Here is a 17,290-nt window from a genome sequence, read left to right as displayed (position 1 = left end):
CATTGTATGTTGTACCACAGTTTGTTTTTCCATTCACCTACTGAAGGACGTCTTGGTTGTACACAGGTTTTGAGAGTTCTGAATAAAGGTTCAATAAACGTCTGTATGAAGGTTTTTGTGTGGGCATAACTTTTCAACTGCTTTGGGTAAATACCAAAGAACATCACTGTTGGGTTATATGGGAAGAATACATTTAGTTTTGTGAGGAACAATCAGGCGGTCTTCAAGGGGTCTATACCTTTTAGCATTCTCATCAGCAATGACTGAGAGTTCCTGTTGCTTCATATTCTCCTCACTAATATTTGATGTTTGTCTCTTTGATTTTGAGCATCCCAATAAGGTATGAAGTGGTATCTCATTGGTTTTTTAAAATTTGCATTTCCTTGATGATCTGTATAGATCATCTTTTTCATATGCTGATTTGGCTTCTGTAGATCTTCTTTGGTGAGTTGTTTGTTAAGGTGTTTGGTCTGTTGTTTCAGTGGTGTTTATTTCTTGAGTATAAGAGTTCTTTGTATATTTTGGATAACAGCCCCTTATCTGATGTGTCTTTTGCAAATATTTTCTAATCTGTGGCTGGTCTTTTCATTTTATTAGCATTGTTCTTCACAGAACAGGATTTTTAATTTTAATGAACTCCAAGTTACGAGATTTTTTTTTTTCCATGGATCCTCTTGACTTGCCTCTAAAGAGTTATTATCAAAATGAGGGTATCTAGATATTCTCTTAGGTTATCTTCTTGAAGTCTTCTAGTTCTGCATTTTACATTGAGATCTGTGGTCCATTTTGAGTTGATTTTTGTGAAGGCTATAATCCCTGTGTAGCTACTTTTTTTTTCTCCCTCCTGTGGGTATCCTTTTTTTCCATCATCATTGGTTGAAAAAACTGTATAAGTGATAATGGAAGTGGTATTGTGTTTTCAATTCCAAATTCTCCTTTGCCAGTTTGGGTATATAGGAAAGCCTTTGACTTGTTAATTAACCTTGTATCTTACAACCTTGATTTAATGGCTTATTGGTTCTATTGAGGGTTTTTTGTTGTTGCTTCTTCCACAGTTTTTACACAGATGATCATGTCATGTGTGAACAAAGTTTTATGTCTTGTTTTGCAAAAATAAGAGAAATACCTTTAATTCTTGTCTTAAGAATTAAGACATTAAATACCTTTTAATTCTTGTCTTAAGTTTTTGCAGACACAGTTATGATACTGAAAAATCAGTAAAAAGGAAAGGGCATCTTACCTTGTTCCTTAGCGTGAAAACCTTGAGTTTCTCAAAGTTAAGTATGTAGTTAGCTGCAGGTTTTTAGAAGATAATCTTTATCAAGTTAGGAAGTCCTTTATTCCTAGTTTACTGAGAGTTTTTATCATGAATGGTTGTTGGATATTGTCATATGCTTTTTCTGCATCTGTTTAAATGATCATATTGTTTTTTCCTCTGTAGCCTATAGATGTCATAGAGTACATCAGTTGATTTTCAAATGTTGAGCCAGTCTTGCAGTTTGGGATAAATTTTACTTTGTCATGGAACACATTTCTTTTTACACTTGGTTGGAATCAGTTCTGTGTGTGTGTGTGTGTGTGTGTGTGTGTGTGTGGTAGCTGTTGTATCTGTGTTAATGAGGGTTACTTGCCTGCAGTTTACCTATTTTTTTTTTTTTGGAATGCCTTTGTGTTTGTTTTGGTATTAGGGTAATTCTGACTTAGTAGAATGAGTTAGCAAGTACTCCTTCTGTTTGTGTCCTCTGAAAGGGGTTGTATAGAATTGGTATAATTTTCCTTAAAGGTTAATTAGGGTTCACCACTGAATCCATCTGGGCATGGTGCTTTCTTTTCTGGAAGGTTATTAGTTATTGACTTGATTCCTGTAATAGATATGAACCTATTTAGATTTTCTGTCCTTGTGAAAATTTGTCAGATTGTATCTATTTCAAAGAATTGGTACATTTCATTAGGTTATCACTTTTGTGGACATAATTGTTCATAGTATTCTTTTAACTATCCTTTTAATGTTACCATTATTTCTCCTCTTTTATTTCTAATATTAGTAATCTATGTCCTCCTTTTTTCTTAGTTAACTTGAATAAAGGCTTATCAATTTTTTTGATCTTTTCAAAGAAATTTTTTGGTTTCCTTAATTTTTCTCATGATTTTTTTTTCAGTTTCCTTGATTTTTATCTACTTTTTATTATTTCTTTTGCTTACTTTGGATTTATTTTGCTCTTTTTTTCTAGTTTTCTAAGGTGAAAGCTTTGAAGTTATTGATTTATATCTTATTTTCTAACATATACATTCAATGTTATATATCCTTCTAAGCAGTGCTTTTACTATATATAGCCCACAGCTTTTGTTAAGGTCTGTGTTCATACTTACTTTTTTTTTTTTTTAAGATTTTATTTATTTGACAGAAAGAGATCACAAGTAGGCAGAGAGGCAGACAAAGAGAGAGGCAGGGAAGCAGGCTTCCTCCTGAGCAGAGAGCCTGATGCGGAGCTCCATCCCAGGACCCTGAGATCATGACCTGAGCTGAAGGCAGAGGCTTTAACCCACTGAGCCACCCAGGTGCACCCATACTTACTTCTAATGTTTTTAAATTTCTTTTGAGATTTCTTCTTTTACCCATGTATTATTAAAAGTGTTTGTTCTCCAAATATTTTGGAATTTTCCAGCTATATTTCTTAATGATTTGTAGTTCCATTGATTTTTTTACTTTTTAAAATTCAATAAGGTGTGTTTTATGGCCCAGAATGTGGCCTATCTTGCTGATTAGTCCATGGGAGCATAAGAAGATGTATTCTGCTGTTTGTTGTTGGATGGAGTAGTCTATAGATATCCATTATATCCCATTGACTAACGGTGTTATTATCAAGTTCAACTATGTCCTTACTGATATTTTTGTCTGCTGGATCTGTCCATTTCTGATGGGGGATATTGAAGTTTTTAACTATGACAGTGGATTCGTCTGTTTCTCCTTTCAGTACTCAGTGTTTTGTTTTGCCTCACATACTTTGACGCTTGGTTGTTAAGATGCATACAACTTAAGGATAGTTGTGTATTCATGGAGAATTGACCCCTTTATCATTATATAATACCTTTCATTATCCCTTACAGTTTTTCTTGCTTTGGAGTCTGCTCTTTCTGAAAATTAACGGAGCTATCTCTGCTTTCTTTTTATTAGTATTTACCTGCAGTATTTTTCTCCATCCATTTGCTTTCAGTGTATATGTGTCTTTATATTTAAAGTGTGTGTGTGTTATTTATTCATTTGTGAGAGAGACAGAGCACACAAGCAGGGAGATAGGTAGGAGTAGAGGCAGAGGGAGAGGGGAAGCAGGCTCCCCGCTGAGCCAGCCAGGAGCCTGATGTGTGGTTCAATCCCAGGACCTGGAGATCATGACCTGAGCCAAAGGCAGATGCCTAACCCTTTGAGCCACCCAGGCACCCCTTAAAGTATGTTTGTTTGTTTGTTTGTTTCTTTCTTTCTCTCTTTCTTTCTTTCTTCCTTCCTTTCTTTCTTTTAAGATTTTATTTATTTGTTTGACAGAGATCACAAGTAGGCAGAGAGGTAGACAGAGAGAGAGCAGGAGGTAGGCTCCCTGCTGAGCAGAGAGCCTGATGCGGGACTCGATCCTAGAACCCTGAGATCATGACCCAAGCCGAAGGCAGTGGCTTAACCCTCTGAGCCACCCAGGCGCCCCTTAAAGTGTGTTTCTTATAGACAGTATATAGTTGGGTCTTGTTTCTTTTGGTCCACTGTGGCAATCTGCATTTTTTAATTGATATACTTAGACCATTGATGTCCAAAGGGATTATTAATATAAGCTGGCTTTAAAAAAATTTAAAGGTAGTAGTGCTTTCCATTTATTTTTGAAACCATGTAAATCTAGATTAATTGACGGGCTCATTTCATAGGGTGTATATGGCTTTTGATCTCAGGGTTGTGAGTTCAAACCCCCTGATGGTGTAGAGCTCACTTTTAAAAAAATGTATTCTGCTTACGTGTGTATAAAAGCACTCTGGCTGTCATAGAATCTGATGTTCTTTTGATGATTAGCTTCTTAATGTTTGTAAGTGAATCAAGTTTTAAATGGAAGCTATTTTGTAAAATACTTCAAACTCATGTCGGATTTTTTTCCTCCAGTAGATTGAGGGACTCAATATGAGGGAATCACAGAACTAAACTAAACATAAAAATTTATCCCAGCTACTATTTATGGGAATTAAGAAAGGCAGAGAATATGTTTATCTCAAGATTTAAGAGGGTCATCCTCTCTGGGAACTCACTCACAGGCAAAGCTGTCAGTTAACTACTATCCTGAAAACCGCCCTCCCTTTTTTGAGCCCTGGATTGAATATGGTCTTGGTATTTAGAAAAGTAAATTAAGTATTGCTGTCTGGAAGCTTAATCATTGGATATGACTTACACATTTCAGTTCCATATTTACACTTGTTCTGTGGCCCTTGAGAACTTGAGTGTGGTCGACTTCATTATGATTATCTTCTGCTGAGAAAACCAGTATACACAACAGATACAGAGTTTTAACTTTATTATGCTTTTTAGCATCAAGAAACCGTTTGCTCCTGTGATTGGAAAGAAAAGTGAACCAATTTGATAGTGCTCTCCAGTAATCCAGAAGTATTATAGCCATTTTCAATTATACTTATTTTTTGTTTGTTGCCCAAGAGGGCAGGATAAGAAAACCCTAGCTTACAGAATACTGATACACAGTTGCCTCTGCACCTATTTCTGTAATATTTTTGCTTTTTTTTTTTTTTTTTTTTTTAGTGGGAGTGGGAGGAAGTGAATAGCATAGTTTCTTGTAAATGATCAGTAAATAGTTCTGTGGATAAATAAATGTGAGAAAATTCAGGACCTTTTTTTACAGTTTGAAATGCAAGTAGCATCTGAAGTAGAAAGCTGGCTTAATAGCTAATGAAGTTTTAAATCTGAAAGATTCTGTGGAATATGTTGTATTTTTTTTCCTCAAAAGTATTATGATTGATTTGTAGTCCTTTCTTCCACTATCTAGATACTGATTTAGAATAGCCATAAATAATTTGGTGATGATAGTTTTAAAGCCCTTATACAAATGCTGTTTTATAGTAGTTTTCCTACTGTTTTCTGAAGTTTTGGTCAGAAGCAAGAATACAACTAGTAAATTATATGACAATGGAGTTTATTCTAATTTAAACTAATATACAGAAAAACTTAGTTTCTTATCACATACCTGATCTGTCTTCTGAAAAATAATGGGCTTTCAGGGCATCAATGATTTTCTTTCTAGGCACTTCTGTGACTCAAGGCCACAATTCTCTTCATGGCCTTTCATTGTTCATAATAATTACTCACTTTTTTCTTTAACTGATTGCTGCTTTTTATTTTTAACCTTACTTCCGATCAAAATTTAGAAGGATAAGACTGTTTCACATTGTGGCATAGGAGATGGGTAGGGAATTGTGGGGAGAAATTACAGATTGAGAGTTTAAAATAAAGGAGGAGGGACCTCACTTGGGTAAGGTAGAATTCAAGGCCCAGAATTGATTCAGGAAATTCTTCTTTTATTATTGTTGCTGATATTTATTTTCCATTATTTTTACATGAAAGTAATTTGGGTAAGGTAGAATTCAAGGCCCAGAACTGATTCCGGAAATTCTTCTTTTATTATTGTTGCTGATATTTATTTTCCATTATTTTTACATGAAAGTAATTTTAAAAAATCATTTTTAGGTGCAAACAAGAAACCAATTTATTTGATTACAACACTGGATAATACTATGGAAGATCTGCTAACCTTGGAATATGTGAAGGTAAGTGCTTCCTTTGTATGGTAAATGTACTTCTGTAATGTAACTAAGTTTTATAAGTTAGATTCAGCGTAATCTTCATGGTGATGTGTTTTCTAAACTTTAAGGCTTTCTTGTTTTGTCATCCTAATAAATTTTAATTTATAAAAATATAAATAAAAATAAGCCTGTGTTCTAAGTAGAAATGACATGAAGTTTGGAGTTTTTTCCCCCTCCATCAGATAACCCAAAAAACCCAAACCAAAACAAAAAAAAAGCCAAACCTAAAAACCGAGACTTTTTTTTAAGTCTCATTTTCTAAGAGAGAGAGGGAGCCTGCATTTGGAGCACGGGATGGGGGAGAGAGACAAAGAGAGGAGGAGAGAGAATCTCAAGCAGACTCCCCACTGAGCGTGGAGCCCGAAGCTGGGCTTGGTCTCATGACCCTGAAATCATGACCTGAGTTGAAATCAAGAGTTGGAGGCTTAACTGACTGAGCCACCCAGGTGCGCCAAAATCCAAACCTTTTAATCTTGATGGAATTTATTATGACATAATACAATTTCATTTGATTTGCCTATTACCCGAAATTTCCTCATTTTCCTGGTTTCAATGATTCTATTCCTTTTCTATTGATTTATAATACTCATTTCATCTTTCATTAAGTTTTTATATGTACTAGGGTTTACTTAAGCTTTATAGCATATTTTCATTGACCTATTTTTATGAAAGTGCCATATTAATTTAATAATTACTTTATCATAGGGCGCCTGGGTGGCACAGTCAGATAAGTGTTGGACTCTGTTTCGGCTCAAGTCATGTTCTCAGGGTCTTGAGATCAGGCCCCACATGGAACTCCAGTCTCAGTGAGGAGTCTGCTCAGGTTTCTTTCTCCCTCTCCCCCTCCCCACCGTCACGTGTGTTCTCTCTCTAAAATAAATAAATCTTAAAAAAAATACTTTATCATAATAGCGATGCTCAAAGAGTATTTTATCGCTTTTAAGACCATTTTTACTATTATTGATCTAGATATTTTAGGGGTTTTGTTTATGCATTAAATAGCTTTTATATGACAAAATCATTCTAGATCTAAAGATAATGCACTGCATTTGGACACTTGATAAACAATTCTGTCCCACAGAGGAAGAATAATGAAGGCCCTTATGGAGTTGTAATTGTATATACTATATGTCTTTCTGAGAAACTTGAACAGATTTGCTTTTTTTTTTCTCTTTGGATAGGCTGAAAAGAATCTACCCAATTTGAAAAGTGCTTACAACAATGCTCTGCAACTGATTAAGGTATGAGTGAATAATTATTTATTTTTTAATTAGATACGGTATTTCTAAGTAAATATATTATGAAAACTGTTTTATAACTAGAACTGTATGATCCTTGAAGATAAAAATGGAATATTATAAATTCTGTCTTTTATACCACAAACGATAGTTATTCTGAGCAGCAAACAAGTATTTATTGACCAATTACTAAAATCAGCTTTGTTCTTTAGGTGAATTTTTCCTCTTTGGATATTCATTTGCATACCGAAGCACTTCTGAATACAATAAATTATTTTAATAATATACTTCCACAATTGGAAGAAAAACCAGCCCCAGTGTCTGTTGCAGAGACTGAAGACAAAGGAGAGGTCATTAAAAAAATGTGTATGTTTAAAATTCAGCTTCAAAGTTTTTTACCGTGTGGATCAATAATTAGCCTTTGCTTTATTATTCATGCATAATATTGGCTTCAGAATTCTATTGCCTAGATTAATATCTAGAAAGATTATTATATACCAGGTAAATTTTAGAAAATGATACTTAAAGAAAGTGATTACCAGTTAAGAAAATGTGGCTTTTATTTGTCGTATTACTCTTTAGTCAAGATATTATACAGTGCTAGGATTTGATTTGAATTAAAATCATGAATTTAATATCATAATTTTAGATTAGAAGAATGGAACTAAGAAAATTTGAATCATTTCAGAGTGTGTTTTTGAATGAAATACTTTTTAAGTAATGAGAAGTTGCAGGTTTGACAATGAGAAGTATTATATCATAATCATTGTCTCTCAATTGATTTGTGATTTTATAACTTTAATTTTTTAGTTTCAAATGATATTCTCATGTAGGAACGTTTTTGTTTTGTCTGATTAGTTTGGCATTGTTTTTGTTAGGTTTGATTGTTTTTTTTTTTTTTTTAAGAATTCCTAATTAAGTAGGCAATATCTTGCTTGCTTTCAGTGGAATGGCAAATGAGATTTTCCTTTAGTATTATTAATTTTTTTTCTACTTCAGTTACTTTATAAGGGTGGTGAGGTAACTACTAAACTTTTTCCTTATGTTTTACAATTTTTTTTTGCAGCTTTAAAACTACCCAAGAACGAGGATATTATTACCTTGCAGATTTTAGCAGAATTATCTTGTTTACAGATCTTTATTCAAGATCAGAAACGTAACATTGCTGAAATTAAGATTGAAGGTAATGAAATTTGAGAAAAAATAAATTCAGAACTACTAAATGAAAGAAAGCCATCTAATCTTCCTTATATTCCCTTAGGGCTTGATTCTGAGATTATTATGAGGCCTGCTGCGACTGAAATTAATGCAAAGCTAAGGAATATAATTGTTTTGGATTCTGATAAGACAGCTGTGTACAAAAAGGTGTGAATTTGTTTCTATTACTTAGTAGTACCTCATTAAATATGCTTGTCCTTAAGCAGAGAAAGACAACTATCATATGATCTCCCTGATATGAGGACTTGGGGGCTTAAGTGGGTAGGAGAAGAATCAATGAAACAAGATGGGATTGGGAGGGAGACAAACCATAAGTGACTCTTAATCTCACAAAACAAACTGAGGGTTGCTGGGGGAAGGGGGCTTGGGAGAAGGGGGTGTGGGCTTATGGACATTGGGGAGGGTATGTACTTTGGTGAGTGCTGTGAAGTGTGTAAACCTGGCGATTCACAGACCCGTACCCCTGGGGATAAAAATACATGTTTATAAAAAAATAAAAAATCAAATAAAGTAAAAAAAAAAAAAAAAAAAACCAAGGGTCCTAACAGAAAAAATAAAAAATAAATAAATATGCTTGTCCTTAAACATTGATCATAGGTATAAATTAGTTATCAGAATTTAGTGATGTGGCTTATTAAGTGGATGGGTTTTGGAGTTTGGCATAATTGGGTTTGTATCTTAGCTCTGTTTCTTGGCAGTGAGTGACCTAAACTGAAATTGTTTCTTTTTTGTAAAATGAGGATTAAGAATCTCATAAATAAGTTTACATAATGCTCCTTAAACAGAGTTGGGGGCTGAGGAGGGGCAGTTAGTAAATTGCCTTTTTCATTTTTTTTTTCCTTTTTGTTCTTACCTTCAAATACTGTGAACCTTGTGATGCATTTCAGCTTTCAACAACAGAGGTTATAAAGTCAGACTGAACAGATAAGATTATTTTTTAAGTTTATTTTATGGGTGCTTACAGTGGTATAGCGGTTCACAGTGTTAACAGAATCCTTTGAACTGGAAGGCTAGTGGTCAAGGGGCAGGTATTAGTACTTTGTGTAAGATGGGTATGGTTCTTGGTCCAGAGACTGTTGTAGAGTTGGATGGCTAATTTTTGTACATTGGAGCCTCTAGGTAAGATGGTATATTTAAGAAAGTGAACAGAATATCAAATAGTAGGATTAGAAAAGGCTAAGTAAGGTGCCTCTTGAGTCACGAAGTTAGAGTCTGGGGTGTGAAAGGAAATAAATGAATAGGCTTAGGCAATAATACCAATGAAATACAGTGATGACCTGATTTTTATTGTAAATAAAAATTCTTACTCATTATATTTTCTTCTTATGGCTTACTAGCATGAGATAGCAAGAGTGCCAAACCATCAAATGTACATGGTCCATAGTAATAAGGAGCAAGAAATTTTTCGGAAGCCGTGGTTTTAATATGCTTCTATTGCTTTTATTTAAGAAAAAAACAAAGTACTAAAGCATTTAAGAACTACATTATCTGTTTTATTTTCCTTGTCTAGGAAGTAAAGCTCACATAAATAAACCCATCTACTAAAAGTCATATGAGTAGTTAGTAATAGAACTGATAATGTAACCCAAGGCATTTACTTTTTTTCTTCTTAATTTTGCTACTAATGCATCTATAAGGTTAAAAAAAATCAATTTACAAAAAGCTACAAAATGAAAAGTTTCTTACTTCAGTCTTCTTGCACCATCCCCATTTTCCTCCCTATTCCTTGACTTCGATTCCAGTGTACCTGATTTTTTAGATTTTTAAAGAAGATTTTACTTATTTATTTTAGAGTGAGAGCATGCAGGGGTGGGGAGGGGAGGCCAGGGAGCAGAAGTGGAGGGAGAGGGAAAGGAGAGAATCCCATGCAGACTTCCTGGGCATGGAGCCCAGTGCAGGGCTTGATCTCATGACCCTGAGATCATGACCTGAGCTGAAACCGAGTCTGATTAATGCTTAACTGACTGAGCCACCCAGGTACCCCTCCAATGTACGTGATTTTTAAATAAACTGCCTTGGTTTGGTAACATGGTTTGGAGCCATGTCAAGGAATTAGAGGGACAACATTTTGCCTCACATCAAAGCTTCCTAATTACTGTGCCATGACACACTATTGTGCCCTGAATGGGGCATAATAATGTATTTAATAATGTATTTAACCCTTCAGCTTTTTGGGATATTGGGTAAAAGATACCTGGAGTTCTCAGATTATTTGAATTTTCCTTGACTCATCAGCCTCTATTTACCCTAGAACCATTGTGTTGGCAATTGTTATTTATGTGTGTCATAAACAGTATGGAATAACATGGAATCTGAGAGGGATTCTAGCTGAGGTAACATGCTTATGAAGTAAGATATCATTGTAAATTAGTTTCTTATATCTTTTTATAGAAGAGTGTTTTAAAAGTGAATGTCTACAAAAATTACCCACTTACTAATGCTTGTTAATTCTGAGTGGTATGTATTTCTAGTATATATTTTGTACATAAATACATATCTAGATGTATTTTCTAGTATGTATTTCTATCTGTCCAAAGGACTTTGAATGTAACCGTAGATGATCAGGCATGGATACAGTAATTTTATGGCCTTAAAAATTGAGAGTAATGGGTTTTTTTTTTTTCCCCATAGACCAGTTGGTTTCCTTTGAGAAAAGTATTATAAATATAAGTCTGACAGTCTGGATTCTAGGAGCCAAAATGGTTGAAGAATGTTGGGAACCTCACCTTTCAATTTACAGATTTTTACTAAAAATACACATTTTTAGTTTTATTTATCTGTTTCCTGCACCTGGTGTCTCCTCTGCCATATATCTTCTCTTCTCTAAACTCTGTCTTAAGCACATTTCTTTTCTTCACTTGGGCTTTACAGGGGCTGGGGAGGGAGCGGTGGGGGCAGTCACAGGGTCACTTGGGTGACTTGTGGAAAATATTTTGTTCTATTAACAATATTTGGAGTATTACAGTCAATAAAAGTTGTGAAGTCCCTCTTCTGAGGTAAATAATAAATATTAAATAATAGAAAATGTTATTAGGAAGTGATATGTGCTTTGAAAACCAATAAAGTAAGATAATATGATAGTGATTCTAATATTAGGATTATCAGGAAATCCCTTTCTGAACATTCAAATGACATCTGAGTCAATTATAGATGCGGAAAGAGCATTCCAGGTAGAGGAAATAGCAGCTCTACAGGGTTTGTGTCAGAAAGGTACTTGGCATATTTGGAAGGCTATAAAGGGCCTCAGTAACCCTTATATAGAATTCTTTTCTGGTTTCTTTTTTCCCTTTTAAACCCAGGCTTACTGTACATTTAGTAAAATTTACCCTTTTTTAGGGCATAGTTCCTGGGGTTTTTTTGAACCTACAGTTGTGTAACTTCCAACACCTTTAAGGATAATAGATTAGATATCTCTCCTCCCAAAAGTTACTCCTGCCCTTTTAGTTATCCCTTCTCCCCAGCCTACCATCTAGGAATCTGGTTTTTTTGTTCCTATAGTTTGCCATTTTTGGAATATTAAATATATAGAATACTGTGGTATGTAGCCTTTTGAGTCTGATTCTTTCTTAGCATTTACAATTTTAATTTTTGTCTTTTCTCACTTTTTTGGACCAGTCTGACTAGACATTTATCAGTTTTATTGATCTTTTGAAAGAACCAGCTTTTGGTTCAGTTCAAGTGTTCTTTGTTTTAAATTTCATTTTATTTCTCCTCTTTATTTTCTACCTCCAGCTTGCTCTGGAATTAATTTCTTCTTTTCCTAATTTCTTAAGGTAGAAGCTTAGATTATTGATTTGAGATCTTATTTTCTAATACAGGCATTTACTGCTATAAATTTTCCTTTAAACACTGCTTTAGTTATATCTTACAAAGTTAGAGATGTTTATTTTTATTTAATTTAAAATATTTTCTAATTTCTCTTACAACTTTATCTTTTATCCGCGGTTTATTTAGAAGTATGTTGTTTAACCTCCAAATATTTTGAGATATTTTTCAGATATCTTTCTGTTACTGATTTCCAGTTTAAATCTGTTGTCAGAGAATAAACTTGTTTGGTTCTTTTAAACTTGGTGGTGTTTGTTTTATGGGCCACAAAACATGAATGCTCCAAGTACAATTGAAATTATTGTGTCTATCTGGGTGTCACTGGGTTGAATGTTCCATAAATGTCAGAGCATGTAGGTTAGTTGATAGGATTCTTCAAGCTATCAATCTTCTGTTTATTAGTTCTGTTGATCATTAAGGGAGGATTGTTGAAGTTTCAACTGTGGATTTCTCTTTTTCTCCTTTCACTTATCTTAATTTTTGCTTCATATGTTGATCTCATATATAGAATTTTTATGCCTTCTGCGTTAATTGGCCCTTTTGTGATTATGAAGTATCTCTTTGTCCTTGGTAGTTGTCTTTATTCTGAAGTCTTCTTTGGAAGTAATATAGCCACTCCAGATTTCTTCGATTGGTGTTTGTAGTGTGTATCTTTTTCTATCCTTTCACTTTTAATCTGTCTTTGTATTTAAAGTGGGTTTCTCAGAGGCAGCATGTATTTCAGTTCTACTTTATCCAGTCTGACAATCCCTGACTTTTCATTTGTGTCTGGGCCATTTAAAAAAATCCAGTTATGGATATGGTTGGTTTGAAATTTGGTCTCTCTCTAATCATTTTCTGTTTTCTGGTTGCTTTGTCTTTCCCTCATTTAACCTAGTTTTGGATTAATTGTTTGTCATTGATTTTATGATTTCCTTTGTGTTTACAATACATATTTTTAATCATAGTGTACCTTGTACAAGTGTTTTACTGCTTTCAGGATTTGTATATGGTGGGTCTAGGTGTATGTACATATATTTTAATATTTGTTATTTTGGGGATTTTCTGAGCTTCTTGGATTTGTCTACATTATTTTTCATTATCTTTTCAACTAGTTGGTTTGCCTCGTTCTCGTTCCTCCCACTCCTTTTCCTTTTCTGTCCCTTCCTTGTTCTTCCTCTTCTTAGATTCCAAAAATTCTTAGTAGTTTCTTGTTAGGTATTTTCCCGCAACCTTTGAATCATCTGTTCAACCTTTTCCCCATGTTTTCCCTCCTGTTTCAGTTTGGATAATTTCTGTTAAGCTATTTTTAAGTTCCCTGATTTTTATCCTTGGCTCTGTTGAATCCACGTATTAACCTGTAGAAGATACTCTTCATCTCTGTTACCAAGCTTTTTAAAAAAATTGTTAATATTTTCTTGATTCTCCTTTCTTTTATCAGTTTCTTTGCTGATATTCATCTGTTCATGCATATTTTCCACCTTTTTTACTAGAAGCATTTACCATATTAATCATAGGAACCTAAAATTCACTGCCTGAAAGTTCCAACATCTTTATTACAGGCAAGTCTGATTCTGTTGATTTCTTTGTCATTTGCTGGGTTTTGTTTTTCCTTGCTTTTTGTGGTATTTTTTAGTTACTGATCAAATGTGAGAGATCATGTATGAGACACATACTGAAATGAATAATATTTATGTCTGATAATGGGTACATTTCCTCTAGGCTGTAGCATAGAAGTTGAGACAATTTAATGAGAGCTGAACTGTCTTGAGTTTTCTTGTGTAATGATTGCTTTCATTACACCGCTACTTCAGATTCCTTCAGCTGTATTTTGTACTTAGGTTAGGGGACTTTGCTCTTGGAATGCTGCTCTGTGCTCTGCATTTGATCTTCCTTCTATTTCCGTACCTTAGAAATTTCTCTTTCTGTACTCTGGACTGTTTCTTTGATGATAGTTTACTGCTACTTTTTCCTCAGTGCCTTCAGGCTTGATGGTGAGTATTTTGTTGGGGGAGAGGTGTTTTGGGTAGGCTTGTCAGTTGTCCCAGTCCTGTTTCAGTCTTAGCCACACCTGTTCCTTTAGGTTTCTAAAATGGGTCACTCTTGGGGCGCCTGGTTGGCTCAGTCAGTTAAGCATCTGACTCTTGATTTCAGCTCAGGTCATGATCTCAGGGTCCTAAAATTGAGCCCTATGTTAGGCTCCACACTCAGCAAGGAGTTGCTTCTCTTTCCCTCTTTCTCTACCCTACCCCCCACTTGCATGCAGTCTTTCTCTAAAATAAGTAAATCTTTTTTTAAAAAGGGGGGGGCATTCTTGATGAATCTGGCCCTCTTTTCCATGGCATCTGACTCATATCTTTGGTAGTTCTGTGTGGGAGAGAATATTCTTCCCTGCCCTAGGAGAAGGTGACCTAGAATACTGTGGCCCCTAGACAGTTTCTCCCCAGGGGTGTAGAAGGAGTTTTCTTTTATCCTAGCCCCTGATGTGCAGTACCTTCACCTCTTTCTTTCTTTCTTTTTTAATTGTAACTCTTTTTTTTTTTTTTAAGATTTTATTTATTTATTTGACAGATGACAAGTAGGCAGAGCAGCAGACAGGCAGAGAGGGGATTGCAGGCTTCCTGCTGAGCAGAGAGCCCAATGCAGGGCTCAATCCCAGGACTCTGGGATCATGATCTGAGCTGAAGGCAGAGGCTTAACCCACTGAGCCACCCAGGCGCCCCACCTGTTTCTGAGGGCAACATAGTATTGCCTTTCTCCTAGGTTTATTTTTATTTATTTTTTTTTAAGATTTTTTTATTTTAGAGATTGAGTGTATGAATGGGGGGATGGGAAGGGGAGGAGGAGAGAATCCTCAAGCAGATTTCCCACTGAGTGGAGAGCCCTAGGCAGGGCTGGATCTCAGGATCCTGAAATCATGACCTGAGCCGAAACCCAAGAGTCAGATGATAACCAACTGAGCCACCTAGGCGCCCCTCTCCTAGTTTCTTCAGGTTCTGTTTTGAGAAGAGAATAATTTCGCTAGTCTTTTGGCTCTTTTTGCAGTGAAGACTTCTCCCTCTTGCAGGGTCATAACCAAGGAAAGCTTTCTCTCTCCTTCTCCTCTGCCCCCACTATTTCTCTTAAGCTCCCAGCAAAGAGCTTCCAGTGAAGTCCTTGCAACTGGGAGTGAATTCTTCTCAGGGTCTGTATCTGCCAGAGATTCTGTATCTCTAATTAGTCCATAGCCCACCTTTACCATTTTAGCTGAATTCTCCTTATCCAGCTTGTATGGTACCTGGCATCTTTTTTTTTTTTTTTTAAAGAGGGTTTTTTTTTTTTTTTTTAAAGATTTTATTTATTTATTTGACAGAGAGAGATCACAAGTAGGCAGAGAGGCAGGCAGAGAGAGAGAGGAGGAAGCAGGCTCCCTGCTGAGCAGAGAGCCCGATGCGGGACTCGATCCCAGGACCCTGAGATCATGACCTGAGCAGAAGGCAGCGGCTTAACCCACTGAGCCACCCAGGCGCCCCGGTACCTGGCATCATTTTATCCTTCCCCTTAACACAGGTAAACTCAAGTGCTTGTATTCTGTCTCTCCTGAAGGTACTTTTTTAATCCTTAGATTTTAGACTGCTTGTTTAGCTTGTAGCCTCCAATTTCTAATGGTTTTTAAGAAAAGTTATGATTTTATAGTTTATCTGGTTCTTTGTGGTTGTCGTGGTTGCTGTTAAGGTTTGGAATGGGCCTCTGCCCTGGCCTTCTACATCTGAGACAGAAGCAGAGCTCCTGTAGACTCTTTTCAACCTCATCTTGCACCTCAGCCTTTTTGCCTACTAGCATTTTGGAGGGTCAGGAAAGCTGTAAACCAAATTGGTTGATGATATGTCCACTTCTAAAATACTTTTGATATTTCACTTGTGCTGTTGTCTCTGCCATTTTTCACTAGTATTGCAGAACTTGAGATTTCAAACTGCTGTAGGTAAGTCTTGTTCAGCAGGTGAGCTCACCCTTTGCAGAATTGTAAGAGAAGTATAGTGACGGGAGGAGATTCTTGGAAGAATCTGAAAAGCCTATTCACATATCTCAAATCAAGAGAAGTAGGTTTCATTAAGTTGCAGAGGTGCAGTGTTTTTCAAACTTTTTATAGTGACCAAATAACATATTCACATGGCAATTCTCATATACAAGTATACGCACTAAATGAAAATGTATAGTCTGATCATTTTTCTTCAGTTTTCCCCACTAAAAAAAATGTTGGGCCAGACCTACTAAACTGATAAATGATCCACAAAGGAAGCCGGCATCTCCAGTTTGAAAAACTGTGCAGTACAGGTTCTGACAAAGGGGTTGGGGGCACCTGCATGGCTCAGTCAGTTGAGCATCCAATTCCTGATCTCAGCTCAGGTCTTGGCTTCAGAGTTGTGACTCCGGGCCCTGCCTGGAGCTCTGTACTGGGCCTTGGGCCTATGATAAAACAAAACAAATAAAAAAGTGTTAGAATTACTGCTCTATTTGCACTTGGTTGGCTTTAATACCTGGAAGATTTCCAAATATGTGTGTATGTTTCTTTACTTTGTGTTTATTTTTGTACTGAAAGCACATTTCAAAAGTGGATTTTGACAGTTGAATTTTCTCTCATTAAGGCTGTTTACATCACTGGAAAAGAAGTGTTTAGCTTCAAAATGATTTCTTTTGTGGATGCAACTGCTGGTTCTGCATACACAGATATGAATGTGGTTGACATTCAAGTTAATTTAACTGTTGGTTGCATTGAAGTAGTTTTTGTCACAAAATTTCTTTATTCTATATTGGTAAGTATGTTAATAATTTTTTTTTTTAATTTTTTTCCTACTAGTTGGAAATTGCCTGATGTCAGACATGGGTAAAGAGCAAAAATTCCTTACTTTTTTTTTTTTCCTGATTTTTCATAGTTTTCTGGGTATCCTTTATTTGACCAAAATGTGTAGTGTGTTATTTGTATAAAATCATTTTCAAATAGGAATAGTCCAGTTAATTCAAACATGCGTAGTAATGTATTAAATATATGTACAGTATATACTATAGGATTTGTTATATGTATTAATTGAATATTTTATTTATGATTGGTTTAAGTCATTTTACCTGACTTATAATACTAATTAAAAATACTAAATATATAATTGAAGTTTGTTTTGGTCTCATGTAAACATTATGGAAATTATATTTTC

The 17,290-nt window shown here is 35.3% G+C and overlaps 1 protein-coding gene across 5 annotated transcripts in view; it reads left to right on the top strand.

The window, feature by feature from the left end:
- The window catches only part of VPS13A (vacuolar protein sorting 13 homolog A), a 230,244-nt gene that overhangs the window by 102,862 nt on the left and 110,092 nt on the right, over positions 1–17,290 (top strand). For all 5 annotated transcript variants that reach the window (XR_006608221.1, XM_045085368.1, XM_045085367.1 and 2 more), the window contains exons 27-32: positions 5,726–5,805; positions 7,023–7,082; positions 7,292–7,445; positions 8,146–8,262; positions 8,341–8,444; positions 16,727–16,894. Coding sequence is in view for 4 of the 5 variants with exons in the window: in XM_045085368.1 (XP_044941303.1) it covers positions 5,726–5,805; positions 7,023–7,082; positions 7,292–7,445; positions 8,146–8,262; positions 8,341–8,444; positions 16,727–16,894 (683 nt within the window). In the remaining variant the exon portion in view is untranslated. The remainder of the gene's footprint in view (positions 1–5,725; positions 5,806–7,022; positions 7,083–7,291; positions 7,446–8,145; positions 8,263–8,340; positions 8,445–16,726; positions 16,895–17,290) is intronic.

The sequence above is a fragment of the Mustela putorius genome, unplaced genomic scaffold (genome assembly GCF_011764305.1).
Source record: "Mustela putorius furo isolate JIRA1106 unplaced genomic scaffold, ASM1176430v1.1 tig00000854_pilon_pilon_pilon, whole genome shotgun sequence".
Taxonomy (NCBI): domain Eukaryota; kingdom Metazoa; phylum Chordata; class Mammalia; order Carnivora; family Mustelidae; genus Mustela; species Mustela putorius.
Note: the sequence above shows the minus strand (reverse complement) of the source record. Positions and strands in the feature narration are given on the sequence as shown.